The sequence below is a fragment of the Carex rostrata genome, chromosome 11 (assembly GCF_964058835.1).
Source record: "Carex rostrata chromosome 11, lpCarRost1.2, whole genome shotgun sequence".
NCBI lineage: Eukaryota > Viridiplantae > Streptophyta > Magnoliopsida > Poales > Cyperaceae > Carex > Carex rostrata.
This window is the reverse complement of record NC_135928.1, coordinates 2021261-2047707: the sequence shown is the minus strand read 5'-3', so window position 1 is coordinate 2047707 and position 26447 is coordinate 2021261. Positions and strand designations below refer to the sequence as shown.

Here is a 26447-nt window from a genome sequence, read left to right as displayed (position 1 = left end):
GCAGAAGCTGCTAGGCTTTTTCTAATAGGAAATAATTTTTTCATAAAGGTCCTCTTGAAAATATATGATATTTTTTTTTATTATTGCCCCTAAACAACAATGATGTTTTTGGCATACATCTACAAGTTGTATTAGCATGTTCTATAATATCGACAAAGCTTGCTCATTTTATTTATTATATATTTGTTTATTTAATAATAGATATGTATCGTTATAAAAATATATTCTAATCTAATTTGTACGTTATAAATTATAATTGATTTTCATTATAAATATTATTTTAGAAACATAGTTTTGTAAATTATTTTTGTCGGAAGTTTAATGTTTTTTTTTTGGTTTTCGATATGTGGTTTTGTTACTGTATTTGCATTCCAAACATATATAGTCCAACAAATATAACAATAATTTTAGTATCTTTTTATTTGACCAATTCAGTTTCTAAGAAAGAAAGCTTTCAAAGTAGGTGTTTGCCTATTTTAAAAAACTATAATGTACAAACAATAGAAAGATATGTGTAATGTGTTGATGTTTTTGTATCATGTCTCTCTCTCTCTCTCTCTTTATTTATAAGATATGTGTTGATTAGTTGATGTGTCTTAGGTATAATATAATTTTAAAACACAAAACCTGTTTTGTTTCTATGTTGAATTACTGCACAGTTAATCGCGTTGTTTGTCTTTAATGTTTTGAATAAATTATCACCAGATAGCTTCTATCCGGTTTTCAATACCTCATCATACCTCATATTTTATATCTTTGTTTTTAAAGTTCAAACTGTTAATCTGAACTGCTCAACATGACTTTTATACAAAAATATGCATGATGATGAAATTTCATAATTTAAAAAAAAAATTTACTATTTTTTAAGATAGGTACAAAATTACTGTTTTTGGACTGTTCAAAAACAATGATTTTATATCCATCTTAAAAAATAGTAAAACGATTCTAAAAATTATAAAATTTCATCTCCAACCATAATTTAATACGAATATCATGTTGAACGGTTTGGATCGATAATTTAGATTTTGAAAACGAAAATATACAGTATGAGGTATGATGAGATATGAAAAGCATCAGGCATTGGAATCCTCCTCATGTTATTTAGGGGAAAAAGAAATTTTATTTATTTATTGAAAACTGCCATATCAATAAATTATCAAATAAAAATGGCTGGTTGGAAAAGTTTATGCAAAGGCAACCCTCAAAGGAAGTACAGAAGAGAGAGCTCCTTTCTGAAAAGGAAGCAAGGTATTTGACATGCCATTGCACATGGGGGAATATGCTTATTTGCATAGAAGAATTAAATCAATCATTGGTATAAAGTGATGGGTAATGTAATATGAGGATGGTTCAAATGCATCCAAATTTTTGTGCATCTAAATGTATTTTATTTTTCAAATCATTTTTCTCCATTTTCAAAGTCCGAATAGTCAATCCGAACCGTTAGATGCGATCTATATATTAAGATGTGTTTGGAGATCAAATTTTACATTTTTTGAAATTTTTTTAATATTTATTAAACTACTTTGAAAATCGCTGATTTTACATTTTCTGGACCATTGGATCAGCGATTTTCAAAGTGGCTTAATAAATAATAAACAAATTTCAAAAAATATAAAATTTGGTCTCCAAGCACATCTTAATATATAGATCACATATAACGGTTCGGATTGACTATTCGGACTTTGAAAACGAAAGAAAAAAGATAGGGTGCATTTAGGTGCACAAAAATTTGGGTGCATTTGAACCCTCCTTATGTAATATTGTTATTTCATAAAACCATTAAAATTTTGTGGTCTAAGCCCATTACTTAAATAATTAATTAGCTAACCTAATTAACTAACCTTCTCCATTGCCTAGTGAAATTTCGCTGTAGGCATAAACTTTATTCCTATTGTACGGTCAATCAATGCAAAACCTAAGGAAATAACCCGTTCTTATTAAATTATATTAATTAAAAATTTCGTGGCTATTCTCAAATATTATTTAATAATTTAATTTTCCGCCGACAGTGCATGCCTTCTTTCTCTTATTTTTTATTCAGTTTTGTAGCTACAATTATATATTGTGTCATAATTATATTTTGCTACAATTACATGTCGCTAAAATTAAGGACGAATCTACAGTCAAGTTAGAATGTTTAAAGATAATTTAATTTTTTAATTATATATATGTATATTTAATTATTATTTTTAAGCTTTTATATAGTTCACTCTCTCATAAAAATATTAAATGTGTGTTTGTAATTAAGTAATCAAAATTTTAATTTTGTAATTGTAGTTGTAGAGATTTGAGTTTAAATTTCAGTAAACACACATTATGCACTTTATATTTAAAACCTCCAACCTAAATTTTCTAATTTTTCCTCTGCCTAAAATAATTCAAATTTTATGATATAGAAAAAATGAAAAAAAAAATATGTTAAGAAGGTTCACTGAATACCAATGGAGGTCAAATTCATTTCCCTTTGTGTGTGGGGATTTGTTTAGTTGAGGTAGTTAGAGATCACCTTTTTAAATAATAGATATTCATAGACCAAACAAAGAACTCTGACCCATTCACACACATTTCCTCCACAACGAAAAAGAAAACGGAGAATTTCATACACATCCTTCAAAAATATCAAAATTATGGCTTTCTTCTTTGAAATCGTAATATCATATTTATCCTTCTAAATTTCAAAAACTAACAAATTTAACTACTTTATTGCCTTTTTTTTCTTATTAGAAACTTATTAAAAAAATATGTAAGCATGTTTAAGAGAAATGTTCAGTCTTCTAATTGACCGGTTATGTACACAAATGATTTATTTTTTTACTTGTTACAATACAATCGTATGCTTAAATGTCACTATGTATATGTTACAAGCAGAGAAATAAATATTTTGTCTCAAAAAATAATTATTTAAAAGACTAGATATTTTTCTTTGCGACATTTTTTTTTTAATAAAGAGTAAAGTCAATACTTTCTAAATTTAAAATGAGATTCAAGAAAAAAAAATGCAACCAATTGGGTAAATTTGTGAGTTTTTAAAATTTACAAGGGTAAGAGCATCTACATCCCTAAAACTCAAAATGATTTCTAAATAACTGTTAACTACTATTTAGAAATTATGGTCTTTAAAGTTTCTAACTCTCACATCCCTAAAACTCATTTTAGAGTTTCTATTAAGACACGTCAGCAACAAATTAAAAAGGAGAAACAATTTGAGCCAATCATTTGGCCAACATAGAGTTTATAAACAGTTTTTAATAAGAAACTTTTCTGCATAGTTTCTAAATAAGAAACTCTCCCACATCTCTGAAACTGAATTAGAAACTGCCACGTCAGATTAGAAACTCTAATAGTTTCAGGGATGTAGATGCTCTAAATATGATATTATGAATTTTAGAGGGAGAATATGTAATTTTAAATTCATTAAAGAAATTGAGTATATCTAGGTTGGTCCACTTCCATATAATCTTGACTCGACCCATTAAAGCGCGTCAAATTTGAGAAAAAATGGGTCTTTTTCTTCTTCTTTTTTCACCTGAGATGCGTGTCTTTTAAACAAAAAACATGAACGAAACATGCGTGCCTTTTTATCACCTGAAATGTTCCGTGTTTTTTTAGCTTTTGGAATTTGGATGGTAAGGTATCAATTTATGTAACGAGATTTGCTAATAATTTTCTGACATCAAACCAAAGTTTTAGAATTATATGTATAAATTGAATTTTGTTGGATACACTTGATTTACTATTACGCATCATTTTAACAAAATGCTCTGCTCCATAACAATTAATTAAACATGCATATAATCCGAGATCAGTTTTTTTTTTAAATAAATGCCAAAAGGTAAGAGATAATATTGTATGAGAGTTAATTGACCTTAAAACAATCATAACAATTAATATTATACTAGGATTCCTTTAATTTACAATTTTTTGCATAGATTAAATTTGAAAAAAAAATGAAAATTAATAAAACGAACCGTAACATGGAAAAATTTACGCAATCATACATGCAAATATGTAATACAAAAAATAAAGCTGTTCAATTATAAAAAATAAACAGATCCGAGACCATCAAAAGGCAACATTTGGTCATATAAATCAATTGCCCTATTAAATAGTTCTTAGCTGTCAAACAATTGCATCATTTTCCCCATATATAAATGTGTTATAGAAGATCAAATTGGGGACCGACAACTAAAGCGAGGATAATGCAATAATTAAAAGATGCTTATGCCTCCATGATTATTGTACCTTCTCTTTCCCGTTCCATATCAAATAATTAGTGCGACAGCAGTTACAGCACTACAGAAAATGATCTTAATTATCCGGTAAATTGTTGATCCAGCGGTGGCTGCACAAAACAGTAAAACCGTTGGATTAGCGATTTTCAATGTGGCTTAATAAATAGTAAAAAAATTCAGAAAATTATAAAATTTGGTCTCCAAGCAGATATTAATATAGAGAATAAGATGAACGGTTCGGATCGACCGTTTGGATTTTGAAAACTCGAATATTGAGCCGTAGCATAGAGGCCACTATGCTATCCATAGCACCCCAGCCTAACTCTATATATATATATATATATATTATTTTGGTTTTTGCAGTGCATATAGATATAAATAATAGAGTTAAAACAAAAATATATATATATATGACTTGTGTATCATATAAAATTAAAATAATATTATTAATATTTTTACCTAACTTATTTGCTGGTAGTTTATAAATCGTCAATACACATTTTTGCATCCCAGCTGCAGTATAGTTTTGCAACCAAGATGACATCGGCAAAGGAGACATTATATGGGCATCAAATTAAATACATAGCTAATTAGTTTTAAAAGCAAAATTATCACTCTTCTTTTCCCAAATTACATCTCATACGGATTTTCTAATTCTCAAGTCAATTTTCAGCATTTTCCTCAAACCTTGGCAAATTAATCAAAAACTTTCTCCTCTGTTTGACTGTTTTCGTCTTCCTCATTCTCAAATATTGTATTATCCACCTATATTTCATAAAAAAAGCTAGCAACTCATTATATGACCAACCAAATTTGAACAAATTAATGTGATACGATGGATCTTAGTAAATAAAATCCCACGTGTTAATCGATATGGCTGGTTTTCTGGGGGTTAATGGACACATTATGGGTCGGATGAAGACGTTTTCATATTCATATTTGTATAGAGTTTTGAATTAGTTTTATATATATATATTCTACTGTGTTCATTAAGTATTGGACTGATTAATACGCTATCTTTACTCGTTAAGATAACATATAATTATTGAATAAATTAATATATTATAAAATTAATCTAAAAATATAAAAAATATATATATTAATCATATCTAATATAACAAATATAAATATTTAATTTTTTATTCCATTAGTTTGAAAATTATAAATTATTAATTAAATATAATGATACAAAATGTTATATAATTAAATTTCTCATAAATTACTACTAAAAATATAAATGTTGAAAAAGAATTAAATTTATCGTAATTTACATAATTAAATTAAAATTATATAGTATATGTATAAATAAAAGAATGAGGCTAGCTATAGTACCCTGCATAACACATATTAACCTACGATATAGATTCAAATCTTCAGTTTGAAAGTCTTCATATTAATATGTATTTATAAACTAAATTTTATATATTTTTTTAGATGGATAGAAAATCACTTGATCCGAAAATTCTGAACCATCCAAAAACAATGATTTTCTATCCATCTAAAAGAAAATAGTAAAAAAATTCAAAAAAAAAAAAATAAAATTTAGTTTACAAGTACATAGTCATATGGTGACTATGTTGGATAGTTCGGATCGACCGTTAAAATTTTAAAAACAAAAATATTGAGCTGTAGTATGAACCAATCCATGCTAGGTATAGTATCATAGCCTCACTCTAAATAAAAAATATCATATATAATTTAATATTTATCAATTACTTTATAAGTGTCAAATAGCTCTTATTCATATTCTTACCCTCATAAACTAACAATTTTTTTATCTATACCTATACCTATTAAGTTAACGAATAATTCTTATCCATACCAACTTTATTGAATATACTATATAGTCATACAGATCGGGTAAATAATTAAAAGCCCTTGGCTGGTTTAAAGCCTCAATATATATCATGGTCAACATATGTATTATAAAATGTTAATTTCAATGTACCTATTGGAAGGACATGCTTACCGTATGCGATTGATGATAAAGACAAAGACAAAGACAAAGACATGCTTACCATTTAGTTTTACGTTTGTTATTTAATTGTGAGGATTAACTTTTAAGTTAGTGACAAAAATAATATTTTCTATGTACTTTGATGATATTATGTATGCTTGATAACTCACAAGTCACAAGTAGTCATGAGTGTGAGTCACCTTGAAGGCAGTTTTGCCAATTAGTTTTTCTATAGTGAAACCTTTTTTGGCTTGATTTCGTGTGGCATGGCGTATGCTGTTGGTCTCAACCTTGCAGTTACAGAGGAAGAAACTATGAATATTTAATGTAGTGTAGAATTTTGATACTCATTGTAAAAAAATTATATAGTGATTTTTGATTAAAAAAAAAAAAAAAACGTATTTACAACCAGTTAAATTGCTTTTAGTGCCAAGACAATGAGAATGATGGGATTGAATCGTCTGCCTCCCAGAGTCACTGTTGGTGGACCCCCTAAACCCTAAACCCTAAATTCTAAACTCTAAATCCTAAACCCGGTCCCACCCGGCCTCACCCCGCAGTGACTGAAGGGGCAGAATTTTCCTGCACCCCGGGAGCAGGTGATCTGCTCCCGAGAATGATAATTTCAACATTTTCTCCTTCTACTCGAAGTCAGAGCCGAAGTAAAGATTTCTGCCTAGGCAGAGAGAGGAGCATCTTGTACATCTTGTTAGAGCCCAATGTCAGAGCTGAAGTAGAGGCCTTCGTGGGCTTAGTTGACTATTTATTGTTCTTTCTCGTGTGTTTTCGTCTTCTTAATTTCCATCTTCAAGTACATCATCTGCAAATAAATGGAAACTAATGACAGAAACCTCAATCTTAATCAAGATTCTAAATAGTGTTTATCGCGTCATAGCGGGAAGCCTACAAAAAAAGCTATAGCGAAAGCTATGCTACATAGCGTTTTTTTTATTTTTATAAAAATTATATCATATATTTGTACTAAATATCAACATTATCTTAAGTCTCATAGAACAATAAATAACATCAAATTGATTAAAAAATTATAATATTCATATTGAACTAATACAAAGTCTAAATTGCGACTCAAAATATTCATAATAATACTAATATCATAAACTATCGATTTTTTTTCTATTCAAAATATATTCAGCATCATGATGTAATTTATCTTTTTTCTATTTAAATTTTAAAATAACCTAGACGTCATGGCATAATTAACTATCTTAATATATTCAAATTAAATATTCAAACTATAAGTATCATTTTGTTACTTCAAGAATTATATTAATATATTCAATAGCCTTTATTTAATGCCCATATAAATTGAAAAGAAAAAAAAAAAAAAAACATCTCATGTTGCATAGCATGTTGTAGCTTCCTTATTTGATTTCGTTTGATGGATCTCTCATTTAATAATTAATTGTTTAATATAAAGCTTAGTATGTCAATTGCAAAAAATAAATCACGGTTAAAATCCAATCTGAGCCTTTATTTAAAGTCCATATAAATTGAAAAGAAAAAAAAAAAACTCATGTTGCATAGCGCGTGTTATTTGCGCTACACGCTATGCACTATAGCGGACCGCTATTACCGCTATAGCGTCCGTAACTCAAATAGCGCGTTTTGATGCCATAGCTTAGCGTTTAGGGTCCAAAAACACTATAGCGGCGCTATAGCTAGCTATTTAGAACACTGATTTTAATACAAAAGCAATGTATTTTGATCAAGTTTTCTAGGTAAAACTATATCAAACTATATATATGAATTTCGCTTATCAGCCACCAAAATAGCCCTCATCATTTTTTTTTTGAATGTCAAGCCAACTCACTAGACAAGTAATGACGATGGCCAATAATTTTCATTTATTGAAAGAGTGCAGAATTGAGGCAAAAAATAATCCACATTTGTTATATTTTTGAGATATAAAAATAAAATTATAACTTTATAGACTTATTTGTAACATATACGAATATTGTGAATTAGAATTATGGAACCAGAGGTTTCAGGAGATAAGAAGCAAATGATTTAAATCCTACAAATTTAATAAATCATTTTAATACTAATTTTTCAAGGACCTAGAAAATATTTTGATGGGAAACAAACAAATGAGTTTAATTTGATGATTAACTATTCTAGTTTGGTAATTTCCAATTTGGATGGAAACATTTTTAAAACTGTAAAGTTTATATGAGTAAACACTCAATTTTTGCATAGTTTAATTCTCATCTCAAATCGGATGGTTGAGATCGTACCTGATTTAGATTATTTAATCTCTTTCATCTATGGATTACGTACGGCAACAAATTAATCAAACAGAGATTTTACTCTCTCTCTGTTTTTTTTTTTTTATCAAATCTTTAATTTCATTCATTAATTTATGGATCGTGACATAAATGCGTAATAAATTAGTAGGGTTAGATATATGTAGTATCGGAAATACATTATGCATTTTGTGAAAACCACGGCGATATATTATGTGGCATGGTTTCAAAATTAAAAACCACAATGATATTTTGCAGCGTGCATGATTTTAAAACAAAAAACCACGGCGATATATTCTACGGCGTGGTTTTCTAAAAACATGGTTCTGTATATTTTCAGTAGAGATTGTTATGTTCATCTAGCATTGTCCATATCTCATCCAATGGTTGAAATTGATTATACATACTTATAAATTATAGCGTGAGCATGCTTATTTTGAGCACCACATATGTGTTTCTCTTTTAAAAAAATGAAGTTGTAATATCTCTTTACCTGGATTTAGAAGTTAGATGCAAAAGAGAAAAACAATATAAGTTTTGGCTAATTCGTTTCTCTCTTTGATGTCGTGGGTAACCTGTCGCCGGCCTTGCACTTCCTCCTCCATGCCGTCGTAGATTTTCTTGGAGTTGCGGCGAGCCATGGTTGCGCAGGAAAGCGAAGTCGTTTGAACTAGGTTAGGATTAGGATTAGGGTTTTTGAAAATTACGGCGTATATTGGAAGGGGAGGTTTTAAGCTTATATAGTAGGGTCGTAAGGTGACGGTAAAGGAATAGAGAAATCGGAGAATTCAAGTCACATGCAAGCAATTTCGCCATTAATGTTTGTAGAAGAAGTTTGTTAAATAAATTTGTGCAAAAAATTATTGTATTGTTTTATATATATTAATCCGTTCATTTGATTTTTTATTTGACTAATGGTTTTGTGTGATTGTATTCATTTGAAATTTGTGTAATAATTAAAGAACAAATGTTTGATTTTAGACTATCATTGTTGGTGTGCATCAGTGCATGTGTTGCTAATTATCAAAATCTAATATTTACACTTATAAATTCGTCGCAACTGCACTTTGAACTATACTTTGACGGTCTGTTAAACAGAGAAGTGTAGCCGGTCTGGCGGTCTCTTCATTTACCGTTTGAATAATATCATGAATATTGTGTGAACTGATAATTAATGAATACCAAAAAGATCTCATGAAGTTCTGTTCTATTAGTAAAAGGTTGCAGAGAAGACAAAATAATAATAATTGTTTACTAATACTACAATAGATATAGTTGGAAGTAAGAAAATAATGCACAGGAATATCAGTACTAGCTATAACCTTTGCTCCCAACATATTTGTAACAATTTGGATCAACCATATGAGATTAAACAAACATTTCATTAAATAATCAAATAATAAAAAAAAAGATACAACATGACCAGAAAAAAAAAAAAAAAAAAACTATAACTTTGTATATTACTGTAGGTTTTAAGATCAAAACCGCCAAAAAGGATCCCTCTACACCTGCTGTTAAAAAAATAATAATAATCGAATTATAAAAGGAATTTCATATATAATAAGCACTGTGCAAAATAAATCTGCCTAAATTGAACTTATTCAATTCCTTTTTTAATGATATATCTACAAATATCATCATAAAGTTCATAACTAATACATCCTAAACATCTTTTAAGTAAAATTTTAAAGATGTCTTCAGCCTTCAGAGCAGGACAGATGAAATTGCAGGAAGTTCTAGCAGCTGACCCTGAAATACAACTGCAACTCCTTAATTTGCAATTTCATCTTTTAATTGAAGAAATTTCTCAAGAAATGAGGTCAAAATCAAGTACCGTTTCTTACAAATTCTATTCAGAAGCCATAGTTGAGTGTGCTACCATGAACAATAGATTAAAGCAAGCATGAAGGCCTAATCATGGAGGTTTCGATAGTTCGTGGGGGGCTTGATAGTTCTAAGTGAAAGGAAGTCGGAGAGAGATCGATGCCAGGCAGGCCTGCTACTGAGCTTAATTTTAGAAACTCTAATAATACCAGTGATGTAGATGCTCAATGGAGACGATACAGTTCAGGTGGAAGCATTAATTGACACCCACAAACTGAATCGAGACCATTTTATTTATTTAAGATCAATTTTATTTTAATATTCCATTTCTGTGTGGACAATGTGTCTAAACCCAAATGGGTCTGAAGTGAGTCCAGCAGTTACCCGCTTGTTTGATGTTCAGTAGAAGATCATCAGAGAGATAAGGGCCCCATTTTGCTGGAGAACTGGCATGATTCTATTGTTGCTCTGTACAATTCCAGATGACACTACCTTTAGAACTCAAATCTACTTGTTATCTAAATACATGCTTTTGAAAAACAAACATAACATACGCCAAAGTATGAATATTTAAAATTGCTTGACCTCAATGAATATAATATAAACAGTAAACTGAGAAACTAATTACGGTGGACTACAACAATAGCTATCTCTGTGTATCAGTAACAACAGAGGAATAACTGCATACATATATATATATATAATGATGACTCTTGTACAAATTGAACAACAATGAAACTACGTGATAATTAAACTTTCCATGACTCGAACTAACAACTAGGATCATTCATGGGAAATTGAGCAGCCCATTTTTGGCCGAAAATAGAAAAAGCAGCGCAATGATTATTGCTTCTCTGAAGGTACAAAATAGGAGAGACGAGACTTTCTGCGCATCCATGAAAGATGTTGCAGTATTCTGCCCTTGCTGAAGGGTTGGATAGAGAGAAAATATTTCCAGTCATTCCATTCTTCATGTGATAATAGTATGGGGGAAATAGAAGTTTCCTGTCACGGGTTGCAAAAGGCCGGGACCAGCAAGGGATGTCCTTGATAGTTTTCCCTTTTATCCATTTACAATTAGCATAGTTCTTCAAGAAATACAAATTGGCTCCCATAGAATTCCAATTATCAATTTCTATAATACATAAGCGTCCTCCGAGCTCCACTAATCTGCAAATACTTAAGCCTTCTGGAACTGGTAACATGCGTGTAGTATCGGTCTTTACATCAAAAGCGAGAATTAGCTTTGACTTTCCATTGTTATAGTTACTAAACCGGAGAAGCCAATGAATAGCACCATTCAAGAAAACTGCCATATAATTTACCGTAATGTAGTTTGGAATTCGTTCAAGCCGCCTCCATTTGCATGAAGCATTAGAACTGCCGCCAAGGGTAAAAACCTCAACCTCTGTACCTAAAATTTTTCCAACGATTCTTACAATTTTGTATGTGTCCGAGGAATCATCATATCCGATCCCCACAGAGATACGATCACCTATTTGTTTCGAAATGGTGAAACTCTTGGGTAGTTGTGCAGTTTTCCATATTGTTGGGTTCACAACATTTACAAAACTGGTATCATAGAAACACACCAGAAAGTTGCATGCGTTCAATAAGGTACACGAATCATTCCATGTGGAAAACCCATAAGGTAACTTAAAATGTAATATTCAAAAAGGGCAAGCTCCTCCTGTGCTATAATTTGACAAGAAACACAACTTGTCTTCTCCATTTGAAAATTTAAATACAACAATTGGGTCATTCTGATTCATTTGCTCCTTTAAGTGCTGATAGGTAAACCGAGGCGTAGTTGTCATGGAAGCCCACACCTTGCATGTGATTCGAAGCCTAATGATTGAATCTTCTGGTAACTGAAATAAGATATCATCCATTAAATCAAGAGGAATGCTTTTGACACCCCTGGTGTCTACATATCAATAGGAATTTGGGGGCTGGACCTCCATATTTCATCTCAAAAAAAAAATCAAGAGGAATGTCGGATAATCTACTTGATGATCCAAAATTGTAATATTCCTGTACTTGCATGTTGCTATTGCAAATTGAATCTGTGTAGTATTCTGATTCCCATTGTTCAAAGAGCAGTTCATGGTTCCAATTTCGCTACATTTATATATTTTCTTTGCCATCTTACATTTTGAATCTGCCCATTTCAAGCAAAAAAAATGGTCTTTGGTGCCAGGCATAACCTTTACCAGAAGGTGTAACCTTTTGAAAGGGTTATTTGCTTGTACTTCTTGATCTTTACAAATTCACCCTACAAAATTATAAATTTGCAAACAATGATGAGTAAATATGTACCTTCGGTTTATAGAATCAAAATGTACTTGACATATATTATATAAATACCAAGTTGCAATGAGATGAAGGATCTGTCTGAGAGCATATTGGCACTGAATCAAAGTGGAAGAAACAAAGACAGAGATATCTCTCATCGACCCAATATGGCAGGTTGCCAATCCGAAGGGTTCGTTCTTGCTCCTCTTCAATGGACGACACTTCAGCAATCCGGTTCTCTCGAGGATTATTTTGAGGAATAAACCTTCAGAAGAGAGAATTGTGCTATCTAGAAATAAGAAGAAAGAAAAAGAAAATGGGAGAATAATAAAGTCTTCAACGAGGTCTATATATCATAAGAAAGCCGATAAATATGGTCATATAAATTAGGACTTGCTAAATATAAACAAATTTTTTCTAAACCCACATTAGATACTGATGCCAGGATAAGCATCCTATGTATGTCTTTAAAAGAAAATATGCAAGGAATACACCTTAATTATGCCTAGTGCCTAAAAATAAGAACCTATTTTAGCAACTTTCAACAAAAGAAAACATATATGGCACTTGCTAGCAGGTTGCATATGAGTTAATTTATTATCTAGCTTGCATCATATATAATTTTGCACTGCGAATTATTATTTTTTTTTTTTCTAAATTCTAAAACCGTAGGATATTTCATTACCAGTTAAAAAGAGTTCACAATAATTAAAAATAAAATATAATTTCGCTGTTCCAAACTAAAATTTTGGGGAGGATCTCATCTATAATTCGGCTGTTACAGGAGGGCTACGACCCAACTCTCCCGGCCTGGCCCAAAATTCTTTTTTCCCGGACGCTCCACAAAAAAAAAAAAAAAAAAAAAATTTCCTAAATTATAAAAATAAAGAAAAAGAAAAGGAAAACAGATATATATCTAGACCTGAAAACGGAGCGAATTCGGAGCTGATGATAATACTAAATTCGTATTTGTCTGACAATGAGCGGATACAAATATGAATACAGATGGTAAATATATATTAAAATTTAAAATCAAATTCACCTTAAATATGAAGCACATAATCTACGAATACGAGTACAAAACAACTAACTGTCGGAAAATTGAATAATGAACTTTTTTTTGCTTGAAAATCATGAACTTTAAGATATAAATATTAATATAGAAAATTAACAAAATAAAAATAAAACAAATCAGAAGAAAATAAGGTAACTCTGCATAAATTGGAGAAATAAAAAGAAAGGAGAGTTGGAAGTCCGTTAATTGATATTTAACGGATATGGCCACACCTCCATTTAAACTCTACCTCTGTTTCCCAAGGTCCTTTATGCAAAAAAAAAAAAAACCTCTACCTCTGTTTGAAATGCATGGGAATTGTGGAGTAAGATGGAACTGGGGAATGGATGATAATTAAAAGGTACGTTCAAAAGTCATGGAGGCTATGTTTGGTGCTACTTAAAATTTAATTTTATGAGGTTTAATTTGCTTATTTTATTGTATTCTTTTTATTTTACACTTTATTTGACAGCTCATGAGTCATGACTCAAATAATCTGTTTGGAGAAGAGAAAAGTCGGATAATGAATTTGTATATGTGACAGTGACTTGTACTGAGAAAGAAGAGGAAGCACAGTCGGTTAGGTAAAAGTTTTGCAGTTGTTGGTTATTCGATTCTTTCTCACGACTTCACAGTATATGCGAAGGTTTTTAAAAGCAAGTGACCGATATAGGCAGATATATGGAATAAGTTAATCCTTTTGAAGAGGGATTTAACTTACTCAGTTGTCTATCTTAGTTATTTATTAGGGTTATTTAATCTCATCTGAAGAGTTATATTTTTTTTTAAAATTAGTAGCTTGAATGTCTACTAATAATGGTGTGTTAATAATCGAAAAAAATATTTAGAACACTAAAAAAATAATTATTCCAGAAAACGAGCCTCTATTTTTTATTATATTCTACTTTAAATCATCACTATTATACTGTACTTTGAGAATCTCTATTCCATATCTACGTCTTTTCATTTAAAGAGTTGTTATTAATTAGGGGCGAAATATAAGTCAAGTCAGGGAGTACTAAATCACATGCAAAATAGTTGGCTAAAAGAAAGTTATAAGATTGTTGGTTACTCAAAAATTCAGAGTTCGTCTCTCTGAAGATTTTTTTTAAAAAAAAAAAAAAATATGTACTGAAATTTAATAAAAAAATAAGTTTAAATGTATCAGCCCCCATATATAATTATAATTTTAAAGGGTTTTATTGTAGAGTCTGAAATCAAAACCAGTGTTGTAAAATGTTGTATGCGGAAGGCCACCGCATACCGCATATACGGTATACGGCCGCATATGCGGATTTTTATGCGGACTTGTATATGCGGATTTTAAAATAAACGATCAAATAAAATAAGATATAATACTCACAATATAATAAAACAAAGAAAACATACAGCCCAAAATCAAATAATAAATAAGCTGGACTTAACAAAAGCCTTTTATTTTTAACTAATGCAAATATATATGAGTTTGCATCCGGACTTGTTATTCTTTAGTACCACAGCATCAAATTAAATATATGAAGACGCTTAGGACTCTATAAAATAAGCTGGGAGGTTCCTTTCACAAATCACTTAACTGGATGTCTCCATCCTGATGAGTCTTTGTAATTTGATCGGATCCGTTTTAATAATGAATATCAGATCATTTTTTTATAAATAAAATTATTTGAATTAAGATATTTTAGAATCTGGTAACAGGTTCTAATATTTTTTAGTCTGTTTTTCAATGTGGATATGCAGTCCGCATAAAAAATATAATTATTTTTTATGCGGTTCTTCACCGCATACGCATATGCGCATAGAACTGTATTTTACAACACTGATCATAACTCGCACATCATTGTCAAATAGTGCTCAAATTTTCAAAACTAGTGATTTGACTATGTGGAGAAAAAAAGGAAGAAAATCTTTAAAATTTAGAAAGTTCAAAGCAAAATCAGAAATACAAATGATATTTTTAAAGGCCAATACAAATGATATTTAACCCCTCTATCTTTAAATCCTTGTTCCGCTTCCGATGATCCGATTGTTATTGGAGTTATCTAATGTTAAACAATCCACTCTTATTTTTTACTCATTTGTTTTGTGAAATAACAACTATTTTGTACAGTGTAAAACAAATTTTGCACGTGTCATGTCCCGTGAATTGTTTAATTATAAATCAGGTCTCAAATTTTTTTTTTTTGTGAAACATTATTTTTTAAATTATAAATTTAATATGAAGAGTAAGATCAAATATTATTCAGATAAATATTGTTGTTAAACATACTAAAAATAATTGCGCATGGGCATAATCATCCAAATACAGATTATGTGGACTTAAAGTTTTTTTAAAAAAAAAATATGTACAGATTTTTAATAAAAAAAATTAAATGTATTAGCCCCCCTATATCTAATTAAAATTTTAAAGGTTTTTATTGTTGAGTCTAAAATCATAACTGGCACTTCAATACTTCATTGTCAAATAGTGCTAAGTTTTCAAAACTAGTGATTTGACTGTGGAAAAAAAAAGGAAGAAAATCTTCAAAATTGAGAAATTTCAAAGAAAAATCAGAAATACAAATGATATTTTCAAAGTCGAATACAAATAATATTTGTCCCCTCTATTTTTAAAGAGGAGGGTTAAAATGCCTCTATTTTTAATGCCTCCACCATGCCTCTATTTTTTAAAAACTTTAATAACTCAAAATTTAAAACTTGAAAATCAAAATAAAAACGTTAGATGTGATCTATATTATTTTCTTTATGTGCTCATAAAAAAATATCACATTTCATTTTTGTTTTTATGTGAATCAATAAGTTGAAAAATCAACGTCTAGAAATTATCCACATTAGTATGATTTTTACAAGCTCTTGATGACAATCAAAATAAAATTGAAATGTCATAATTTTTTATATGTGCATAGATAAAATGATGTAGATCATATCCGACGGTTTTATTTTGACTTTTAAATTTTAAATTTTGAATTATTAAAGTTTTTAAAAACGGAAACATGATTAGGGGTGGCAACGAATCGAACCGAACTGAACTTACCCTAGGTTTGAGTTTGGTTTGAATTAATATCGAACCGAACCTGGTTTGATTCGTTTCGAACCGAACCCATTTCGAATCAAATTAATTGCAAACTACACATTTTTCGAATCGAACCTGAATCGAATCACGAACTAAATTATTTTTTAGCAGCCCTAGTTATACCGGTAGTTTATACATTATTTTTTTCTCGCAGGAAAAAATTCACATGGCTTCCTTTTACCAGTATGAACTATGAAATGAGTGTTTTTAAGTTGAAAAATTGTTCATGAAAAAATACATTAGAGACGGCTTTCCTAGTATGAACTATGAGAGACAACCGAAGAGAGAGGAGAGACAGTCATCTAGGCCGGAGAGAGGAGTGACAGTCAGTCGCCGAGAGCATCGGCTAGATTTTAGAGCTAGAGGGAGAGTGATTTAGGAAGAGGTGGAGAGAGAACTAGGTTATTGAGATTTGAGAGCGAAGGAGTATCGGCTAAGTTAAATTATGACTCTCTATCTTAGATTTTAATTTCATCAGATAAATGGACGGCCGATGTTATTACGAGATTCGAACCATAAAAGTAATCGAACCCATTTTGATCGAACCAGACTAGGTTTGAGTTTGGTTTGAATTAATTTCGAACCGAACCTGGTTTGGTTCGTTTCAATTCGAACCCATTTCGAATCGAATTAAACTCGAATCAAACCCGAATCGAATCACAAACTACGAATTTTTTTGCCAGCCCTAGACATGATAGATGCATAAAAAAATGAAGATATTTGAAATCTCCTCGTCATTAAATCCTAGTTCCGCTCCGGATGACCCGATTGTTATTGGAATTATCTAATGTTAAACAATCCAGTCTTTTTTTACTCATTTGTTTTGTGAAATAGCAACTATATATGCGTACAATTAAAAACAAATTTTGTACGTGTCTCCCGTGAATTGTTTAATTATCAAATCAGGTCTCAAATAATACTTTTTGTGAAGCATTATTTTTTTAAATAATAAATTTAATATGAAGAGTAAGATCAAATATTATTCAAATAAATATTGCTGTTAAACATACTAAAAATAATTGTGCATGGGCATAATCATCCAAATACAGATTTTGCGGACTTAACTTTTCTGAATAATATGTTATATTAATGGTATATAAATTGAAATTGTTTTCATTTTCACGGTAAATATATAACACCATTAATTGTAATGTGATGATATCAACAAAAGATTTGATAAACAAAACAAATGACAATTTATGGATATCCTTCCAATTCACAGACACACACACTTTGAAACTTTTTAAAATTAATAAATAAATATTTGAAGATATATGTAACCTTCCAATAATTATGTTTCATGTTTTGACTAGCCTTAGATATATACCTTTCAGCAAAAAGATCAGAAGAAGAAAATATTCTTATTTAAGCCCTTGATATTCAATGTAATATAATTCTTGCCCTCCAACATTGGATTCTCTAGCATAGCAATTTGTGACATATGGATCTCTCACAACATGCTAAAAGTACAATTTAATTTTGCAGTTGGGTTACTTGAAAGACAATACTACAATTGTAAATCACTAAATATTATAATTACTTTATGTATTACCAGTAACTAGGTCTCAATATACCAAGAAACATTAATGCTACAGTTTCACTTTCACCTACAATTTTTACTCCAAGTACATCAGTTGGAGTATTGAGGTTGGTAACTAAAGCTTATTAATTAAGAGTGGATAAGTGACCTATGAATTAAAATTTAATAATTTTGTCATTTATACTTGTACATCTTTTTGCTGCTCATATAAAATAGCATTACAGTAATTTGTCTAGCGTTACTGATCATAATTTTCTACTTTCGTCCTTGAGGTTATTAATTATTAAATAATGGGAAACTACAAGAGTCTCGAAACAAAATAAATTCAAGGGCTATACGAAAAAAGACCAACCAAAAGGTCTTGAGGAGATCATATGACCACATATAACTTGCTCCATGTGTCGGTGCCAATGCCATCCCCATTATTAAAAGTCTTGAGGATGTGTCGGTGCCATCCCCATTATTGTTGAATGTACACTTGTCTATATATATTACATAATTCATCATTTCAGTATAAAATCATTATTAACAATTGCCATTATAATTTACAATATACACCTGACTGTTGCACTATATGACAATTGTTATTTTAAACTTCTATTCTTGTATAGATTATTTAAATTTTATTTTAGGAACCTAATAATAGTCGCTCAAGCAAAATTTCCTGAAAATCTTTTGAATTTTAAACCCTTTTTTTTAGACTAAAGGTTGGAGTCTTGACCACCAAACTATTTAATACTCTTGTTATTGTTAGTTCCAAAGGCACCTAGAGTGTGTGTGTGTGTGTGGGGGGGGGGGGGGGGGGGGGGGGGGGGGGGGCAATAGGCATTTTTATATTTTTTGGTATAAGTAATAATAATCTAGCGTGTCTATAAGTTATTCTTTGCGGAAACTAAAATAACTTTGTCATAAACTAAATATAAAGTAAATAGTAGAGTTTAGAGACACTTAACACGAGAGTTGTTTACGGAGTTCAACACTAACGCCTACGTCTCCGGAGCTCGCGATCCTCTTGATGGTGTGCCTTTCTTTATCCAATGAGAAAGAAGTACAAGTGAAACTGGTGAGCCCTTACAATTCTTCTGGGAAGTCACACGGCCCTAACAGGACAATCCGAGTCGTAAGGACTTTAAGGATTGCAAAATGAGCACAAGGCTTGAAGTAGTAAATGATTCGATCACGCAGGATCACTCTAGTAGTTGGTTGATTGATTGAATAAGCTTGAGATTGATTGTGTATATTGAAGTTGAAGTGCACAAACAACAACGGCTTTCTTTAGATCTATAAATACGAAATATTGAAGTTGGAGGCGGCTAGAGTGATACTCCAAATCTTAGTATAGCTTCTATTTATAGATAGTTAATAAAAAGAAAGTAAGTGGTGCTGACCGTTGTAATGGTACAAGGGACCGTCACAACGGTAGGTCAATCGGAGTGATTTTGAGTGTAACGGTGGTCACTGTTGATAACGGTAGATGACCGTTACAATGGTTCCCACCACGGAAATTCTCTGGAAGTATTAGCGTTCGGTGATGCTAAAATCTATTTTATGCGTCACAGGATTTGTACATGATTTATTTATTCTGTTATCACGGTCATTGGACCGTGTCAACGGTAGGCCTCACTTAGGTCAATCTCAAGCTTATTTTACCAATCTTACATATACGTTATTCTTAATCTTGAGTTAATGCTTTTGTTATCCAGTGTCTTGTGCCTTCATGACCACATCCATGATGTTATATTGCAGTGTATTAATTCATCCTTGATGTGTAATTACTATTCCTTCACTTGTCATGAACCTGCACAGATACTCAAGAGAAAAATTGTAAAAATGCAATTATATATATTTTACAAATCTAGTCAAACAGATAAGTCGAGGGCTCCCAAAAGCCAATAGTTATTACAACAAAGGATTTTCCATTCAGGTTTCGAACTCATAATCTCTCATATAGAGATCATGTGCCTCGAAATCTAACTATTTGAGACTGCACTCTAATTACTTTATCGGGACCATCTTCCAATATTTATGTCTAATATACCAAGTCTTTTTTTTTTTTTAAATGAACATAACAACTCTTTTTCTCTTCTCTCTCATCACCACCAATATTTTACATCTTTACATGTGTCAAGTAATTTTATCTAAAATATTTTATCAAATTTTAATTATTATTTTTACGCATGAACTATTTAATCTTACATAACTATGTATAAATATCTACACAACGAAGTATAAATATCTGGACGATGATATATAAATACTTGTAGAACGAAGAGCCATAAAATATGAGCGATGTATAAATACTTAGTGGTTTTAGATTCACAAAAATCCTCACAGATCGACAAAAATATGAGCGAGATAAAATAGAGGAAAAACAAACTCACCTCTAAAAACATGTAAAAGATGAGTGAGTGGTGAGAGGGAGAAAGAAAATAGTTGATATGGCCAGCTTTTAATTTTTTTTTGATATATTAGGTATAAATATTTGATATGTTATATATTAACAATTATATTTTGTTAGTTGTAAATTTGTTAGTGATCTTATAGAAAGTGGTCCCGATAAAGTAGTTAGAGTAGAGGGATTTCATATTCTAATTTAGTGAGTTTGGGAGATTTTTAGAGGACTGAAGAAAGAGAATAGTATAACTATTCTTTTATTTAATTATAGCACAGTACACTTGGCCATTTCAGGATGTAATTTTAGTATTTTTGAAATGTTAACAAAAAATAATTAAGGAATGTTTTGCGAATGAGGACTTGTAAGTTGGAATAAGGAGTGAGACTATTTTACATATGTATTATGAGTTATACTTTTTTTAAATTTAAATAGTTAATATGAACTGTTCAACATGAACTCTATTTTATATTTTTTTAGAACTTTTATTAATCACCTGATCTAAATATTATGGACCATTTGAAAGTAGTGATTTTTCTATCTATTTAAACATAGTAGTAAACCAATTTTGGAAACTATAAAATTTGATCTCTAAGTAAATTTTCATATGGAAATCATGTTTACTTGTTTAGAACAACTGTTTGAATTTTAAAAAATTAAATATTAGTTTATAATAAAGATCAATTAGCACATTGCAAGCTAACATAACTTCACTAGTATGTTTGGATGCACTCAGAATAGCGCTATTCTATTCTAGAGTCCATCCAAACAACATCAAACACTATTCTGAACAGCAAGAATAGCCTTATTCCGCTAACCCAACAAATACTTGAAATAGCATGAATGGGCTCTTCAATAATAGTTATTCTCAATAGCTATTTCAAAGAGTGCATCCAAACGTATTTTTAACTATTCCGAATAACTTTGAGTTAGCACTATTCGCAAATAGTAGCTATTCTAGCTATTATAGAGTACATCCAAATAAATATTATATCTACTTATTTTAATGTAATTCATTCTCAACTACCTGTCTTGATCTATCACGATTGAAATTCAGAGTCAATTAACGGAATTCTTCGCTGGTGGGACCTACTGATACTTAAATTTTAGCGTACTAAAACGGGTTCCACAATTATTATTATTTATTTGTCAAACCTTACTCCCGTGTAGTTTTCTAACATTTTGTGCAGAAAGACCGGAAGAGCATACAAATTGTGGCTATAAATCTCTCCTCTCTCTCTCTAACTCTCAACCTAGCTCCCCCTCCCCAACTTACCATTTCCATTGGTAGTTGGAAAGAGGAGAAATTAAGTAAAATGAGTACAGTTAATGAAGAAGCAGAGTGGGGTTTAGTAGCCAAAATGAAATCCTTGGTTGAAACTCAAGTTCCTTCTGCCAAGGTACTAATTACCCCTTTTCATTTCTTCTACATAATTTTTAAAAAGATTTCCATACATTAATTGTTTAGCTGAAATATACCCTTGTTGATGCGATCTTACTATAATTAAACCTTTTTCTGTTTATGGCGGTTATATCTGATCGATATATGATTCCATTGATGGCTGTTTTATGTCCCTTGGATTAATTTTTTCTTTTGTAAATATTGTTTTGTTAAAAAAATGAAGTAAGAGGGAACAAAAAGCGATGTCAACCTTCAACAGAGGAACCCACTTTTTGGCATATATTAAATATAACTAATAAATACAGCTTAATTTATAAAGTGTAACGATTTAAAATTTTCCGTGAAATAGTATAAATTAAGATTTAATGATTAAATAATCGAAGGGGCTGCATAAGAAGTAAATTAGAAAAAGTGATGCCTCATGAAATATTTATTTTCTTATTTAATTATTATTTAAAAATATCAAATACATATGCGTCCTAGATCACGCCAACTAATTCTGTTTTGTTTTTTGTTTTTTTTTTTAAAGTCGCTAGCTTAAATATTTTATTATTAGTTGAACAGCAGAGAACGAATAGAACAAGGTCCTCAATTAATTAAGATGAATTTCAACAATTATCTTGTGCCAAATATAGAACACAGAGAATTTTACAAGCAAAATGTAACACCAGAGTTCATGGCAGTATGCATGATAATATGTCCCACAAGCCAACCGATGAACAACCAAATTTAGTAAACATTCCTTTAGCTTATTAACAGGTGGACTACAAAAATCTTCCACCATTTGCAGGGATATAAGTACTTAACAATGTTGATATCATCACATATACTCCTATCGATAATAGCAATATCCACAAAACTAGCAATTTTTATTAGATTATTTCAGTGATAACCATTATTTACCTTCGTAGATAGACATATTCTTATAGTACTTAATTATTTAAATTCATTGGCATTTAATTAATCTTAAATTTTAAAATATTATTTAATTCTAGCCAAAAGATTTCAATAAATAGTGATTTTTTTTGTACTAGTACAGTTAGCTTTATTGTCTGCGTATCAAATCTTATATAATTTAGAGAGGTGGTAACATTACCCGCACTAAATACTCTCAAAATATCTATACCATAACTATCGGGGAGGACCAAAAAACTTCAGTGCTGAATTTTTTTTCTGTAAGTATTCATATTGTCATTCTCAACTATTTAATCATATTCATGGAAGTATTTAAACCTATACACCATGTTTGGTTGTGGCCTAAAGGGTGGAATAAGGAGCTTAGGCCTCGTTATTCCATCAAACGAGCATTAACTGAGCCGAACTAAGATGGCATAAACCGATCTTTAGGACGGCCTAAATTAAACCACCTCACATGGTGGTTTAATTCTATTCCACCTCATGACCTAACTTGAATGATTATAATAATATTTTATTTGTATATAATTAGTATATTATTATTAGTATATAATTATATAATTAATATATTAAATAATTATTATAATAATATTATATAATTAATATCCTTTTATTAATAATTATATAATTATTATGTTATATTTTTAATATATTAAATAATTATTATATAATATTGTAATATATTATAGTTATAATTAATATATTAATATTATGTAATTAGTATCTTATTAACGATATATAACTATATAATTAATATGTTATATTGTTAATATATTAAATAATTATTATAATAATATTATAATATTTTATAGTTATTATCAATATATTAATATTATATAATTAGTATCTTATTATTAATAATAATTATTAATATATAATTATATAATTAATATCCTATATTTTTAATATATTAATATTATATAATTAGTATTTTCTTATTCATAACTATTATTAATATGTAATTAATATGTTATATTGTTAATATATTAAATAATACTAGAGGAGGGATCCAATTACACTCTTTTTTGGTGACACCGGATTACACCCTATGTTTTCAAAGTCCAAACAGTCGATCCAAACCGTTCAACATGATGGATATGTTAAAATGTACTTGTAGGTCAAATTTTACATTTTTCTGAATTTTTTTACTATTTATTAAGATGAGTACAAAAATTCAATGGTCTGAATATAACTATTTTGTTAAATACTTAATAAATAGTAAAAAAATTCCAAAAAATGTAAAATTTGATCTGCAAGTATATTTTAACATATCCATTATGGTGAACGGTCTAGAAAATAACATTTGATCAATATCCATTATGATGAAATTTCTTCATATATTAATTTCTTAATTGCTTTCCTCTACTCTCTAACTATTCATAATAACATTGAAACATCATAAAGTGCTAAAGGTACACTCCCCTTATTTCAAACAAATTCCTGATTATATTTATATTCATGAAAATTGGTCTGTTAATATTATTTCTGGTTAAATATGTATTTTTAGGAAACAGACAACTTCACGTTGAGGAGGTTTTTGCGTGCGCGTGACCTGGACATAGAGAAGGCCTCTTCTCTGTTTCTGAAATTCCTGAAATGGAGGAGACAATCGGTACCAAACGGATTCATATCGGAGTCGGAGATCCGAAATGAATTGCCCCAGAGAAAGGTGTTCATGCAAGGGTTTGACAAAGCTGGGGGGCCAATATTACTTGTTTTTGCAGCTAAGCATGACTACTCCAAGAGGCACATGGATGAGTTCAAGCGTAAGTACCCACCCCCCACCCCGGTTAGTTAAAATTTTGACCGAGCAACTTTTAATTCATGCAGAGCACATATAATAGAGTCAAGACAGCTTTACATATGACTCGTGCGTTGCACGAATAAAAAACTGCTATGTCCAAATCTTCAATCCCCCCTCCTCTGGATGTAAGATAACAATTGTATTCTCTGATTGCAGGTTTTGTTACATATTTTCTAGATAAAGCATGTGCAAGGTACTTGTTTTGATTTAAATTTATGTGTGATTAGTTTCCAACTTCGAATATTTTCAGGCTTTTCTATAGTTTAGTAAGTACTTGCATATTCTTTTTCAAGCAACTAAAACTTGCAATAATATTGTTTTCTTTTATATATGCTATTGAAAAAAAATGTGCTCAAAAATAATATTTATATCTTTCTTTAATATTCATCTTTGTTACCAGCTTTTTTCCCCCCCTTTTTTGGCATTAGTAGGGTATGTTTTGCTGATATATAGAAAGTTTGGGATTTATCATGATGGCAACAAGAAAGCAAGACTATTCGATCTATTAATTTTCGTGTTCCTTTTTAAATAAAATTGAAGAAACATATATAGTAAATTGAGTTCGAACTTTTTAATATCGTCAATTACTGGTATGATATTTCTGACAGCAACAAAATTACAGGATGGCGAGTGGTCAGGAGAAGTTCATTTGCATAGTGGATCTTAAAGGATGGGGATATTCACATTGTGACATTCGTGCTTATATAGCAGCTATTGAAATCATGCAGGTACTTTTTTATTATCAAAATAAGTATATATATATAACAGTAATTGATCCCATTATCCAAAAGATTAACCATATAACTCAATCAATATAAGCAAATGTACATGGTTTCACCATGTTACAAGCTTCTTTTTAAGATTTTTTACAAAATCTTTTTTTTTTTTTTGGTTTTCAGAACTATTATCCAGAGAGACTAGGGAAAGCGCTTTTAATCCATGTACCACAGCTATTTATGAAGGCATGGAAGATAGTTTATCCTTTCATTGACAACAACACCAAAGAAAAGGTACCTTTTATTAGAATAAAAAATGATATGCCCAAATACGGAAGGAAGAACTGTAAAAAAAAACCATAGAAAAGTTTCTTCAAACACCTTAAAGTGCATGTTCTGTCAGTACTTTATATAAGAAACTTATTTATAATTACTGCACTCTGAATTCAGCATCACATTTTGATTTCATAAACAAAACTAAACCATTAGAAAATAAATAATATTGAATTACAGTTGCATCCCAATCAACAATATAATACATAGTTTACAGAAACTTTGCAAGAGGCACACCAACGATCTGTTTTTATTAAATGATCATTCATGCATTTAATTTGACAGTATATATTAATTCTATATGCAGTTTTTTTTTGTTGACGACAAGAAATTGCAAGAGGTATTATTAGCAGAGATTGATGAGAGCCAGCTTCCTGAAATATATGGAGGGAAATTACCTCTAGTTCCCATAGAAAATGCCTAATCAAAGGTCATTTTCCTTAGCTTTCTTTAATTAATTTTCTCTCTTCAATTCTAAAAAAGAAAGCCTTATACCTAGCTAATTAGGGAAATTTTTATGTCACCCTTTAGAAGCACTTTTCAAATACAATTTTTCACTGATATATGTGTCAAGGGGCTGCTATTTTCAGAGCATAAATTCAACTGTTGAAAGCAAAGAGAATCTTTTTATTCTATGTACCAGTTT

General features: G+C 30.1%; 1 protein-coding gene across 1 annotated transcript; it reads left to right on the top strand.

Annotated features, from left to right (window-relative positions):
- The first annotated feature begins 21772 nt into the window (after positions 1-21772).
- LOC144562167 (uncharacterized) lies at positions 21773-26440 on the top strand. The gene is made up of 6 exons (XM_078311336.1): positions 21773-22031; positions 24456-24714; positions 24909-24945; positions 25375-25480; positions 25652-25762; positions 26109-26440. The coding sequence occupies exons 1-6, from the start codon at positions 21948-21950 to the stop codon at positions 26223-26225; spliced, it is 714 nt and encodes a 237-aa protein (XP_078167462.1). The 5' UTR covers positions 21773-21947; the 3' UTR covers positions 26226-26440.
- The last annotated feature ends 7 nt before the right edge of the window (positions 26441-26447 follow it).